General features: G+C 41.9%; 1 protein-coding gene across 1 annotated transcript in view; it reads right to left on the bottom strand.

The window, feature by feature from the left end:
• LOC133960402 (contactin-4) overlaps positions 1–12,855 on the bottom strand; it is a 47,505-nt gene extending 34,650 nt beyond the window's left edge. The window contains 8 exon segments of the mRNA XM_062394974.1: positions 3,088–3,272; positions 3,462–3,564; positions 4,108–4,311; positions 8,140–8,235; positions 9,648–9,826; positions 10,047–10,170; positions 12,794–12,833; positions 12,835–12,855. Coding sequence (XP_062250958.1) covers positions 3,088–3,272; positions 3,462–3,564; positions 4,108–4,311; positions 8,140–8,235; positions 9,648–9,826; positions 10,047–10,170; positions 12,794–12,833; positions 12,835–12,855 — 952 coding nt within the window.
• Between the last annotated feature and the right edge of the window lie 637 nt (positions 12,856–13,492).

The following is a 13,492-nucleotide window of genomic DNA, read 5'->3' on the forward strand; positions in this document are numbered from 1 at the left end:
GTCTTTATGGCATCATGTCTGTGGGCACTACATTTGCACAGTGCAGTCAAGTGGGGCTCACATAGAAACAGAGCTGGCTTGTAAAGACTTAATTGTCACTTTATCAGGGGGTGTGTCACAGGCTGGCGATAATCAAAGCCAATAACACGGGGCTTCCCTTATGTTCTCTAACAGCGTGAGATATGATGTCATTAGAACAAATAATAAACTTAAAAAAAAAAAAAGAATAATACAGAAGGAAGACGCTAGAACAAGCTTTAGCAATAATGCTATATTTACATAGTGACTTTGCACATGCTTGCATTAGGCAAAATCATGCTAAACGGGAAAGAAAATAAATGTTGAACAGCGCTCCTCTTTAGCTAAACAACAAAAAAAGTTGAATAATATAAATCAAATTGAGTTCTTATTTATAACACAATTATGAGATTCTAATAAAATGACAAACAACCTATTACCTGTTGATTCACAAAAATGTCTCCATCGAGAGTTATCATATCGACAAAATGATATCTACCTCAGGGAATATCTACTTTTGGAAGCTGTCATTTGTGTCATTTACACCTGGCACTAAATTGCATTTTCAATTCAGATGAAACCTGATAACATACATTACTCTTGGTTTCTTAGCATCTCTAGTGTTCACATTGAAGTCTGATTGTGATCCGACTGCTCTGTCCATCTTAAAGAATAGAAGATGATGTGCTGCTGCGTTAATGGGTTTACTTCCTTTGCAAATGGTCTGGTCTTTAAAAAATCAACAGGTGCCATGAGATTGACTTTATGCAGTCACTGGCTTGTGAATGTGAGCTGCTGCTACCCTGCTGGTTTGGTAAATTTGCGAGCAATCATTATTGTTGATGTAATTACCTGCACCAAGAAAGTTTACTTTTCATCTTCGTTTGCTAGTTTTGCAGAAACTACAAAGTTCCATTGATTTTGTGAAGGGCTGGAGCGAAACCCAAAGAAGAAACAATTGCATTAGTTGCTAATCTGGGTCAGAGGACAACCCAAGATTTTTCTTTCAATTTATTTCTTTAACATTGTGAGTGTTTTTCAAACATTTTTGTTGATTTCTCAGAGAATCATTGTTCATCACACATGTTTAAGGGACTGATATTAATGAGTGTGCACAATTTGGTGCAAATACAAATAGAAATGCAGATCTATTGAATTTGAATGTGATTTCATATGAATACTTTTGGGCCTTCGTAGAGGAAAGTCCAGTTTGATGATTTGAAAACCTCTGAACAGATAACCACAAAACTTGGTGAAAGGATGGGTCAGGGAATAAATCATTGATCTAGATGAAAAATTCAGGATGAGTTAGAGGAGTAATATGTATCAGTGTTTGTAATTTGACACGTCTTGATTGAGTTTAAGGAGTCTGTTGCGCCCTGGTGGAAGTATGCGTTCTAATAAGTGCTATTCAAGTCATATATGGATTGTTATCAAATTTGCATTTACAATTACAAATGCGCCCTCAGTGCATCTTGGGGTTTGAGGTGTTTTCAAGACCATTAATCACAGCGAGCAATGTTTATTTCAGACACAATCGACAATGATTCTCAGTAGAGGCACTTGAATAGTGCTGAGTCAATGTTTGTTCTCAGCATGTATTTAAGAAGAGATCAACACAGGCAAACATGTGCAGAGTTTAAACAGCTCTCTGAGGTAACACAACCAACAAATGAGACATCGCTTGTGAGGCACTATCAACTTATCTCATTTCTTACGCCTACATAGAACACGAGGAGAGGGTTCAGCCTCTAAGCAGGAGAATCCCGGGCTTCACATGTGACCATGGCCTGTCTTGACATGAACCATTAAATCATCTTCCATAGGGACCAAAATGTCACTCAGGACACATACAACCATGGAGAATGATGTATGTTGAACGTATGGACACGAGCAACAGCTGAAAGTGTGCAAGGGAAATCTAAATAACACCTTTGACATGTGACAGCTCCTCCACCCTGAGCTGACAGAGAACTGCCCTGTACAGCCACACAGTAATTCCAGATGGGTCACAGATTCATTTGGAGCCATTCTGACTCATACAGCTCATATACACCAGTAGTTTATGACAAGAATGTACAGATTACGTTGCTGTATAAGCGAGCATTACACCTTGTTGTATTTGATTTATAAATATCTATGTATCAATGTTGTTTTCTTTGAATACATTTTTTTAAGAAAGTAAGTATGGGATCTTTTTTCAATAGAGCCCAAGAAGCACTGATGCTAAAGGAGAGCAGATTAGAGGTGAACTTTGAAACCTTTGACACATCAAACTAATACGAGTTTATTCACGTACTGAATTAGTCTTGTGTTTTCTTTAAGTATGTAAATTGTCATCCTTAGTTACGTCAGCATATTTATGTTTTGTGTTTTATACTATTATACTAAATTAAACTTCATTAAGATGCTCTGTCGCCATCAAATGAACAATAAATGGATAAAATAATGGAATGTATATAGAAAAGAACACTGAAGTGTATTTTTGCATGAGACTTGCTTCAGAGACAAACTATTCAGCAACAACAATTTACAGTTTAATTTTAACACCACATGAATCAGACCTTGTGACCTTTTTTAGTATTTTTAGTTCTCTATCAACACGTACGCCACAGAAGACAGGAACAGTCTCGCTCATATCTGCCAACGGAAGAATGTTCACTGACGTGGACAGTCTTTTCTGGCTTTATGACAACTTACAAATACAACTCATTTCAAAGCTCTCAGCTTGACATCCGCTTCCTTCTGATTCTCCAGATGTGTTAGACCAATGCTGACGTGTGAGCAATCTCATTTTCTACAAAAAGATAGGATACTAAGTATGCCAGGGGAGTTCCTCAATGTCACAGCCACTAGAAGCAGAGCTAAGAGGCTCCAATAAAGCCCCAATTATCTTGACATTGTAATGCTATTTCATACTGAGAAAATAACCCAATCACTTTGAATAGAACAAATAATAAAATACACAAAAAACCCTTAACAACAAATGCCAAACTCTGAAATACTGAGGTGCAGGATATAAGATAGTATTTTAGAGACACAGAAAGTAAATGTTTACATGGCTCTTACTGTGGAATATCAGTTGCCCTCTGGCAACATTTCGTCCTCTGCTGTTTTCGGCCTCGCACTCATACACACCGGCATCCTCCGGGCGAAAATATGGAATTTCCAGAACCCCACTGGCGTGATTGATTTTAATCTTGCCAGGGAGTGGATTTCCATCAGCTCTTCTCCATGAGATGGAAGGCACAGGGCTGCAGAGGTCACACACACACACACAAAAAGGTCAGGCTGGCCACATGCTCCCACTTACGCTGACCAGAAGGACCGCTGCCATGTTTGTCAGCTTGTTTGTTGTAATAGGGGATGTCTGGCCTCTTCACAAGTTTCACAAAGCATTTTGAGTGGTAAAGCTGCAGCATGCTAATGTTTCTGACACTTACTTTCCTAAGGCAAAGCACTCCAGCTTCACAGAGGATCCTTTGGAGACACGTAAGTCGTCAGGAAACTGAACCTCCATCTTTGGCTCGTATTCACCCATCACTGCTGCATGACGGATTACAGCAAATCAAATCAGTCAAAACACAAAACAAGGGCATGCTGTTTCCTGTAATTCATATAAGATCTAAGAGCCAAGGTGCAGATGACACTGGCAGAGAGCGGGCGGCCGTGTTGACGCCGTATACAACAGCACTGGGCTTAGCGGATGGATGAGTTTGGATTACATATCTGTCTCAGCTGAAATGTGAAGTGGTACACATAAACGGTCCTGATGAGGTTTAGTGTGGCAATCTCTTTGCTTTGTGTATATGTGTCTGTGCCTGCATGTATTTTTGTCAGTTTCACTACATTTCTGGTTATGTAAATATGTGCCTTCATGCAGACAGACAGGGTTTCTCGCATGCATAGCCCTCTATAGTTCAGAGGCTCTGGGACGGTGCAAAAGCCTTGCTCGTAAGCAAAAGCAAAAACAGTGTCACGCTCAAGACAAGCGATTTATCTCCCAGGCTCGCCCTCCCTCCGACAGCGTGTGTCAGTTCAGTGCGCAAGATAACCAGGAGGCAGCAGAGGCGAACTGAGGATGCTTACCGTCCCTCCTCACCACCACGGGGGTTGGGGAGCTGAGCACTGTCGCATTGGTCATCATGTTTCTCACCGCGCACGTGTAGTTCCCGGCGTCCGAGGCTTCGACTTTGGCTATGTACAAGTTGCCCGTCCTCTGAGAGACAAAGCGGCGAGCGTCTTGCTGCAGGAAGCTGCGTTGTCCGTTGAAAATCCATGAATATTTGATCTCTGAACAAAAGAATAAAGAATAGGCCATGAATTGTGGATATTGAGATATAAACAGAGATATAAAAGTGTACTTCCAGTACAGCAAGACCTGTAACATATGTAGAGGAAATATATTATTAGATATTGAAATCCTTTTTCCCTGCCAGAAATAAAGATATAAGATGACTTTAAAGGATGAGGCTGGTGATATTCTATATTTTCCTTGTGTCAATAAATCCCATGAAAAAACAAAACAACTGTTTAATTGAGCCAATAAAATACTGCCACTGTTGCCAAGTCTGGCTAATGTAAGGCTCAGCAAAAGAGGATTCTGACCTATACCAAGCAATAAAAATTGCCACAAGGACAAAGGATCAGTTAATGAAATAAAAAAACACTTATGAGCCAAAACGTTATGACCACCCCTGCCTCATAAGTCGCTGGTACTTGCCACTGAAACATCTCCGACCTGCTTAGGCATGGACTCTACGAGACCTCTGAAAGTGCAGCAAGGCATCAAGGTGTTACCAGCACATCCTTTTAAGTCCTCTAAGTCATGAGCTGGAGCTGCAATGGCTCAGGCGTGTTCCACATCATCCCTCAACATCCTGTCACCAGTACGCAGCTTGTCACTCCTCAGACGACAAGGCTTGCCATTTTGGAGATGCTCAAACGAAGATGTCTGGCCATAATGATTCAGTCTTTAAATCTGACCATTTCTATCACAGCCAACCCACTGACTGCTGTTCACTTAGTGACAAATAAGAGGAAAAACATGGCTCGAGGCTTTACACACTTAATGTCCATTTAATCTCATTCACCCTGTCTGTGCATTATGAACAGAAGATTCGAGGAGTCCTTCACATGGGCCAAGTAGTTAATGAGAAGGTTCTAGAGATCATCTGGGTTGTTTAAAAGATGTAGGTGGCCAATAGAGAGATTCTTTAGATAGTTTTTTGTGGTTTGGTTTTCCAAGGAGAAGTTTTTACTGCTCCTTCAGGAGGTTAAAGAGGTCTTGAAGAAGAAGAGGAGGAGTTTCATGGCTAATCTGGGAGTTTATAGCGGCTCTTTGGAGGTAGTAAAGGTCATTGGAAATGTTCTACATGTAGTATTGGAAGTTTCAGTGGTTAATGACATGATTCAGAGGGGCGTTAGACGGTTGTAGTGGCCAATAAGGAATTTCTATGAGTCCTCTAGGATTTGCTAAGGGTCTTCTAGAGAGTTTGGTGGTCCTGTTAAAGGCTCTTGGTCAATGTCTAGGGGTCCTATGTGGGTACACAAGTGGGGATGTGGTAGATAGCCTTCTCAACACCACCAACAATACACCAGATAATGGATTATCTTTGCAATTATGCTGTTAATCCCCCTCAATTATTGTGTCGAATAACCTAAAAGAATTACGAACAAAAAGCAACCAACAAATTTGTGATCTGTTTTTTCAAGGTTCCATCTTCAACCGGACTGAGCTGGTTGGAGCCTGAGTGCCACAGGCAGGGTATTGAAGTCTATTTAAGTCTGGAGGTATTGAGAGATGGGCTGAGGTCAAGTTCAGACAGACAGCAGCGCAGTGAGGTAGAATGCAGTCAGCTCACTCTTTTGAATTGGAACGCTGTGTGTGCAGACACAGGGGGCGCGGGCAAAAGAATGCAGGGCCGTCATGTCTAGAAGTCGAGCCTGTCTCAACTACTGCAGCATGACAATGCAACATGTTCTTCAAGCAATCGTATACTGTATGTGCAATAGAGTTCTGGATAATGTAGACAAAATAATTGTGTTATTTTTCGTCATCAGAAAGCGAAAGAATGATCGTCTTGGTGATAGCTCTCCAGTACTGTTAAATCCTTTCTATCCTGAGTATAACAAATTCTCCTGTAGTGATTTGATTTATAAGGAGCCAAGTATTCTACATTATAGAGTTCTGTATTTCATGTTTCAAAGGTAACTGAAACAACTTGTCCTGCTTTTGAATGAAGGTCTTTTCATCGTTGCTTTTCTTTTAATAAGGGGGCAAAGAGGAAATTCACAAAGGATACTAGCTAACAAGGTCAAATGGCTGCTTATTAGTCCGTAATTTGCATGCATTACTGTTGTAATGGAAAATATCACTGACCAGTGTCTAAGGTATTGAAATCCCCTTACTAAGTGTCTCACTGCTGTGATACTGTCTACCTGACAGGATGGAACCCTTATTTGACACAGCAGATAAGATAGAGGATGATCTCATGTCTTTCATGTCTTCTTTTTTTTTCATATCATGTCTTATGAAACGCGTCTTTGTATAAGTTCTGGCTTCTGTGAACTTGCAGCCAGTTGTTCCATTTTGAGCACCCGTGCTTGTTGTGTAAACTCTGCAGAGCTTATTATTATAAAGACTCAAAAGCAACTCCGGTCTGAGAATTTCATTATTTCAAATCTCAAGATGAATTTCCATCACACTGTCATTTATCATTCTCTTTTGGTATTTTTAGAGGAAACATTTGTTTCATAGTGGATCTCAAACTCTTCTCATAGTAACAAGAAGGATTTGTGTCAGAGTACAAGTGTAAAACACACACACACACACACAGACAGAGAAAGAGAGAGAGAGAGATGTCTGCAGGGATTGTAGAATGAACTTGACTGTTAGTGCAGCCCTCTGGTATCAGACACGACAATCGGCAGTCGGCCCCTTTGACTGGGCGGACGTCAAAAAGTCACACTCACTTCCTTGAGGGAAAACACTGAATTAAAATCATTACAGGGAAAGTCGAGGCAGCTACTGACAGACCTTTCATGATTAGGGCCTATCAGAGACTGGTTGTGTTAAAGAGCTCCGGTCTCACAGCAGCAGAGGACTTGCAGGCACATAATCTTGTGTCCTCTGACAGTTTTGCTCTCAGCTCGGCTCCTTTTAGACTACTTACCTATTGATTGCTCAAAGATGCGTCCGATTATTCCTCTTTTAATAAGGTGCATCACTGTATTACCTAAGCAATGCATTGACAAGCATTAAAGAAGATTTGACATAATTCTAACCTTAAAAAAAATTCCCTCACCGCTTTTCAATTTTTAACCTCAAGCTACCATTGACATCTCGGGCAAATCCCATCAAACGTGTTTCTATGCTCTGTTTAAAGAGGGGAAAATAAAGAGATGGCGGCTTTAAGAGGGGGATGGAGGGAAGGCTTGAGGGCAAATTGCTAAAGTGTGGAATCCCACGTGGCCACGGGATTCGGCTGGAAACAGAGAGCGGAGAAAAGGCTGGTGTGCTGGCGTGAAATTGTGCTGGTAGGCACCGAATGGCTGCAGGAGTGCGGACCACTTTGAGGGCCTGCTAATCAGCAGCGCACAGACACATGAGCCGACTCACAGCTGTGCCACGGGATAAATGCTCTCCCAGTCACAGCAGCCACCAGCAGCCTTTATTACCCACAGATAACCTGCACACATCCAGGAGGGGGAAAAAAAGAAAAAAAACGACAGTCGGGGAAGTGGAGCACTGGAGAGTTTATAGATGGCAGCGTGGTCACAGATCATACGGTGGAGAAAAGTGAGCCCAAGGTTAAGAAGTGTGAGGCAATGAACTATAGATGTGAAGGAATGGGTCTGAGCAGGTATGGAGCGGTGGATGGTCCTAAAAAGTTCCCTGCCTGACAGATAAAGAGGAGTGGAGTGGAAAACTGGGTGTCAGAGTTGCAGAAAGAAAAAGCGGCAGGAATGGAAGGCAGGAAGGCAGAAAAACAAAAGAGACACAGCAGTGGTACATGGATATAATAAGCAGAGGAGTGAGTAAGTGTAGAGATTGCTGAGGTAAGCAGGAGCATGAAACTCCAGCAGACAGTGCAGAAGAGTTAGGACAGAGTGCTGTACCTCCGTAATGGGGTGGAGGGCCGCAGAGCAGAACCACAGCTTGACCCTCTCTCACTGACACCGTGTTCCTCAGCTTCCTGCTGAAGTTCTGCAGAACTGTTGAGTATGAAATAAAAAGAAATGTAACTTGGATACAGAAAAAAAAAAAAATTGCAACTTTTCAGGGTTTGACAGCTGTAATAACTTTTACCTAGAGGTGACATCCAGGGAAGGACATTTCATTCTGCAGGATAATTCCTGTCTGTTCACATCACTTGCATGTGAAAGCCAAGATTCCCCCTGTTAATATCACAACGTGCGCAGGAGATCAGGCGGAGGGTGCTCCAATTGAGCTTAAGCAATAACGTCCACCTTTAATTAAATGCTGCTGTACTGGGTGTGAGGAACGGAAAAGCAGTTGAGGGAGATTTCAGTCAAATGTCTTTGAAATACCAGCCAAGTCCCAGGAGGGATCAGGCAAATATCAGCAGTGGTCAAAGCGAAACTCACTTTGATGAAGACTGCCCTCAAAATCAACACACACAGTGCAATCCTCATTCCTGCAGCGTTCGACTGGTGCCTCTAATGGGAATAAAGACGTTACATCTCTCAGAGATATTGGCTCATTGTGGGAACTGTAGGGTTTCTGAACTGTTTGTTAGGTCTCAACCTTACAATGGAAAGTGCCTTGAGATAATGTATGTTGTAATTTGGGGGCCATACAAATAAAAGTGAATCAAGATGATACGGCTGGAAAATTTGCAGGAAAGGGAGCCATGGAAATCTCTGTGAGGCAACTTGTGGGTGTTTTATTATTCTCATTAGCACTAAAATGTGTCAAGTGTGGTTCAAATAGGACGAAAAAGCAAACGTAAGGTGTTTTCAATTTGATAAATGATGCTTTTAAAGTAATAATGAATTTCAAAATGTAAAACTTATTTCAACAAGAAGATTAAAAATAGTGATTCACAATGTATCCTGCCATGAACTAATATACACAAAGACAGCAATCTTAGCTGGTTGTGGAGCTACATGAAAAGACAGGGCAGCACCAAACTCCCCAGCACACTTCCTCTGGAGATAATCATTAGTGCTGCAAATTTTGTGATAATCAAACAGTCCTGGAGATACTTCAGTTCCTGGCTACTATACCATACCTAGCATGTATTCAGTAGTTTGTGTGGAGTATCTGAGATATGGTGCGTTCACACCAAATGCACAGCACATTTTTCAGGCAGTAAGATTACATAAAAATAACTCAAGTTCAGTTTGGCACAATGTTGCAAAAACCGTAGTGCTGGGAGTGAACCTCGCTGGAGACAGGTACTGAAATGAGCAGCACTAATCAAACTGGCCACTGATCAGGTAGTGCTGGAACCTGACGCATCCAGATGCAGCTCCTTTAGAAGACGGTGAAATTCCCATAGCTTATTTTTTCTCCAATATTTTTAATATTTTACCGACCATTTCATCCGAATGTCTAATATGTCTGTCACAATATACAACAAATTCTGAAAATAGTGACTCACAAGCAAACTGGACTTTTGCCTCCCTGCTGACAACGGTCCCAAATGGGTTGGTGGCGATGCACTGATACACGCCTCCATGGTTGATCACATGAGGGTTATTGATCAGCAGGTTTCCCTCTACTAGGCTGAAGTTTGGATCGGATCGATCTGTGCTTATTTCTCTGCCGTCCACCTTCCACCTGTGGATCCAGAAAAGTCAAAATCATTGTTTGGAAGAGAAACAGAAAAAAGATCCCACAAGAACACAAGGTTAAACAGTTAACCTCCTTATGAGTTAGGAATGACTCACACGGCAAATACAGTCACACAACTCGTGAACGGAAACAGCTCAGTATTGCACTGCAGCACACATTTGAAGATGCTCCACTCCGGCTCACCATAGACAGTCAGTACAAGTACCTGTAATGAGGAGGTGGGTTTCCTTTTGCTTTGCAGTTAATAAACACCTGCTTATCATCAGTGCTCAGTGGGAAAACACTGTCACTGGGCTCCTGGGTGAAGACCGGACCGTGGCGTGTATTCTCTGGGTTTGAAAAAAAAACAGAAACACATCAGCTGTACGATGGCGCAGAGACAGTGTCGATGAATTAATGCAAAAAACAAATGAAGGAGCGCTCGGGAAAACTGTATATAAACTCTACAACCATATAATTAGCTGCCAACGGGGCTGTTTGAGTGGATTCTGCATTTAATCAACCCTCTCGTGCACATGTCACACGGCAGATACTGCAACGGTGATGAGAGAGCAATTAACTCAAGATAACCCTGTGGTATATCTGCCAACTGGTGTATTCCATACGCAGTCTGCGGCATATGAGTCATGAGGTTGTCTTTTATTTTGCTGGCCTCATTAAGTCAGAGCTCTTAATTGTACAGTCACTTTTAAAGTGCAGCTATCCAGGTGAGTACACAGTTTGCAATAACTCCAGTTATTGTTACACTGGAAGTGCAGTCACAGGGGGGAAATGAAGTCGTCATTGATGCACTGTTGAATAAACCCTTTTCTGAATGATGTCAGGGTTATGAAAGCATATTGGTACATGAGCTGGTTAATTGATTTACGCTTAATTTCATTAGGATCTTAACAAAAGTCGGATAACTTGGTTAGGGTGTTTACATGAGCGTTGAAATACTCAGAGCATGGCCTTACTCTGGTTATAATGTCATTCTTAGAGGAGCCAGTGAAGTTGTTGTCTATATGCAGGTTGGGGCGTGTGTGTGTGTGTGTGTGTGTGTGTGTGTGTGTGTGTGTGTGTGTGTGTGTGTGTGTCTGCTCCATGGGGCCTGTTGTTCCAGTTAGCTCCAGCCACACTATCAATACACAGGAGTAATTAAACAGTGTTGCACTAATTACTCCTGTGAAATCTAGCATTTTTTCGATAGAAAGCGCACACATCCACACACACACACACACACTGGTGTCTTGCCTCCCTTTCCTCTGGCACCACGTGTCACCCATCCGGCTGCACACCAGCGGTACTCTTAAAAATTGCTCATTTCTCTTTTTGTGCACTTGAGAGGATGGAACGCTCTCTTTTTTATCATAAACGTCTCTAACCTTGACTAGGACAAAGACTGCTTGCCTCCCTTATCATCATCATCATCCTAATGAGAGTGGGAGTCTTTGCCTCAGGTAAGGGCCTTGCTTTCCCAGCCTCTGAGGGAAGGGAGGGCGCTTCATTTTTACCTCGGTTGCGGTGTCCTTTAAATTAAACAAATTAATGTACCTTTAATAGCCGGGCTATTTCACCTGGGAAATGATCCGGTGGTTTGTGCATATACGAGCCTATAAACACACCAACTGGACTGATCACTGACACACACACACACACACACACACAAATTACACTTAATTAGGTTTCATGGGATCGCATACAAAAGTGAGCTCAATAGCGGGTATATGTACGTACAAGACAGCGTGCAATGCCATGCACGTTACCCTTCATCGTCTTCTCTGTGTTAGTAGACTGCAGAGATATACCTCAGTGAAACTGCTAAATCAATGGCAATGAAATCATAAATAACCATACAATAGACCCCACTCCATATGCTAACAGACACAAACATTTACATGAATTTTTTTTTTAACGTTACTTCCAATGTTAATCTCACTCAGTTTTCATTGAGGCACAAGTCCCAAATCCAGGCATAAAGCACAAGCACTTAGCAAGGTTTTAACTCCTTAGCTGTAGCTCATACAGGTATTAACGGACTGAAGTTAAATACTATTCTGCTTTCCTCTCATTCTGTGGATCTGTGTTTCTAAGAGCGGAGTACAGCATAAATTAGGGTTGAGAAAAGAGTTACATTTCAAGTAGGGGGCAGCAGTTGGACATAAAGCAAGGAAATCACATAATAAAACGGGGAGGCATAAAAAAGAGCAGAGAGAGGGTGAATTCTTTCCCACACAATAGCTTTTCTTTATATGTAAATCCAACAGTGAGTCAGTGAGAGAACTTATACTCTGGTTTGACAAGTGAGCTCTAAATTAAACCGTTCATCTTATGACACCAGGCAGTGTCACTTTACCTTGTGACCACTTCCTCCTGTTCAGTAACAAAAACTAAATTCTGACTCTACTGTGACTCTTATTATGAAGCTACTGCTTTAATTAGACTACGATGACTGAGACGTCTCACACAGGCGTGTTAACGGAAAACAACTGCAAAAGCCACACAACAGAAACACAACCAAATTGGATCTGAGTGACAATGCAACAAGCAGAGTAATGTTATGTGGACAAGTCATGGATGTATTTTGTGAATATATATTTAGTACGGGTGCTTCAGGCCTCCAAAATGAACGAACGTTTGAATAGAGCTTGACTGGGTTCTTGCAAACGAGACACAGAAAGTTACTCTGCTCCTTTTATTGACAACATCTGCTTTCACTCACTTCCATTGTGATTGTGTTGCATTGTGTGGCTTTTTGTGGTTCTGTTGTTGCTCTTTCGTTTGTATTTTTTTTTATATGCTTGTGTAAATCTTCACCGTATTAGATGACCACGATTGCAATAATAATATTGCCATTATCATGTAATATGGCATCGTATCACAGACATGCATGAGAAGGAAGCGACCCAGCCCCCCTGAGAGACGTATGCATATCAGGTGTTTCCTGAAAGGCGACTCGACTCGTCTTCTTACCAGTCAGGCACTCTTTGAGTGACAGAAGGATTAACAGTTCCCCATGGCAACGACATCTTCATTTTCCAAGGTCAAAGATTCTCCTTCTTCCCATCCAGTTGCCAGAGAGTGGAGATTATTTTCCTGTTTTCTTCCTCCGTTTGGCTGTGGGGAAAAAAGGAGGGAAATTGAGCGCAGTGGAGATGAGGAGATGCTAAATAAAAAAAAACAGGCTGAAAGTTGTGGAAAATCGTTGAACCATCAATAATTCATTCAACCGAAATAAGCGGAGCCAAGATACAATGCCGAAGAGCCAGCTAGCGGTGATACTGAGGAGCTGATATTTAGTGTATACATACTGCTGCCACACCATCTCCCAGGAGCAAGTCAGGAAAAAGAGAGCAGAGGCTCAGAGCAGCAGCAGCAACAGATGAGCAGAACATCCTGCCAACGGTGAAGCTAAGCTTCCTGAAAACTGTTGGTTCAACTATTTACTCTATTCAAAAATGTGTGCCCTATGTTAAGTGCCAGCTCTATAGCCACAGCATCACAGTGATGCCAATGAATAAACACACATTGAACTGAATTCCTTCGTTCAAAGCCCTGCAGTCAGCACATTGTTCACGGGTCGTGATGCTTAGATTTACTGATATTGATTCCGAAAGTGTACTGTGTGCAGGTTTACTCTGCTTTACCTCATCTGAAGACCGTGACCCTACC

The sequence above is a fragment of the Platichthys flesus genome, chromosome 2 (genome assembly GCF_949316205.1).
Source record: "Platichthys flesus chromosome 2, fPlaFle2.1, whole genome shotgun sequence".
Taxonomy (NCBI): domain Eukaryota; kingdom Metazoa; phylum Chordata; class Actinopteri; order Pleuronectiformes; family Pleuronectidae; genus Platichthys; species Platichthys flesus.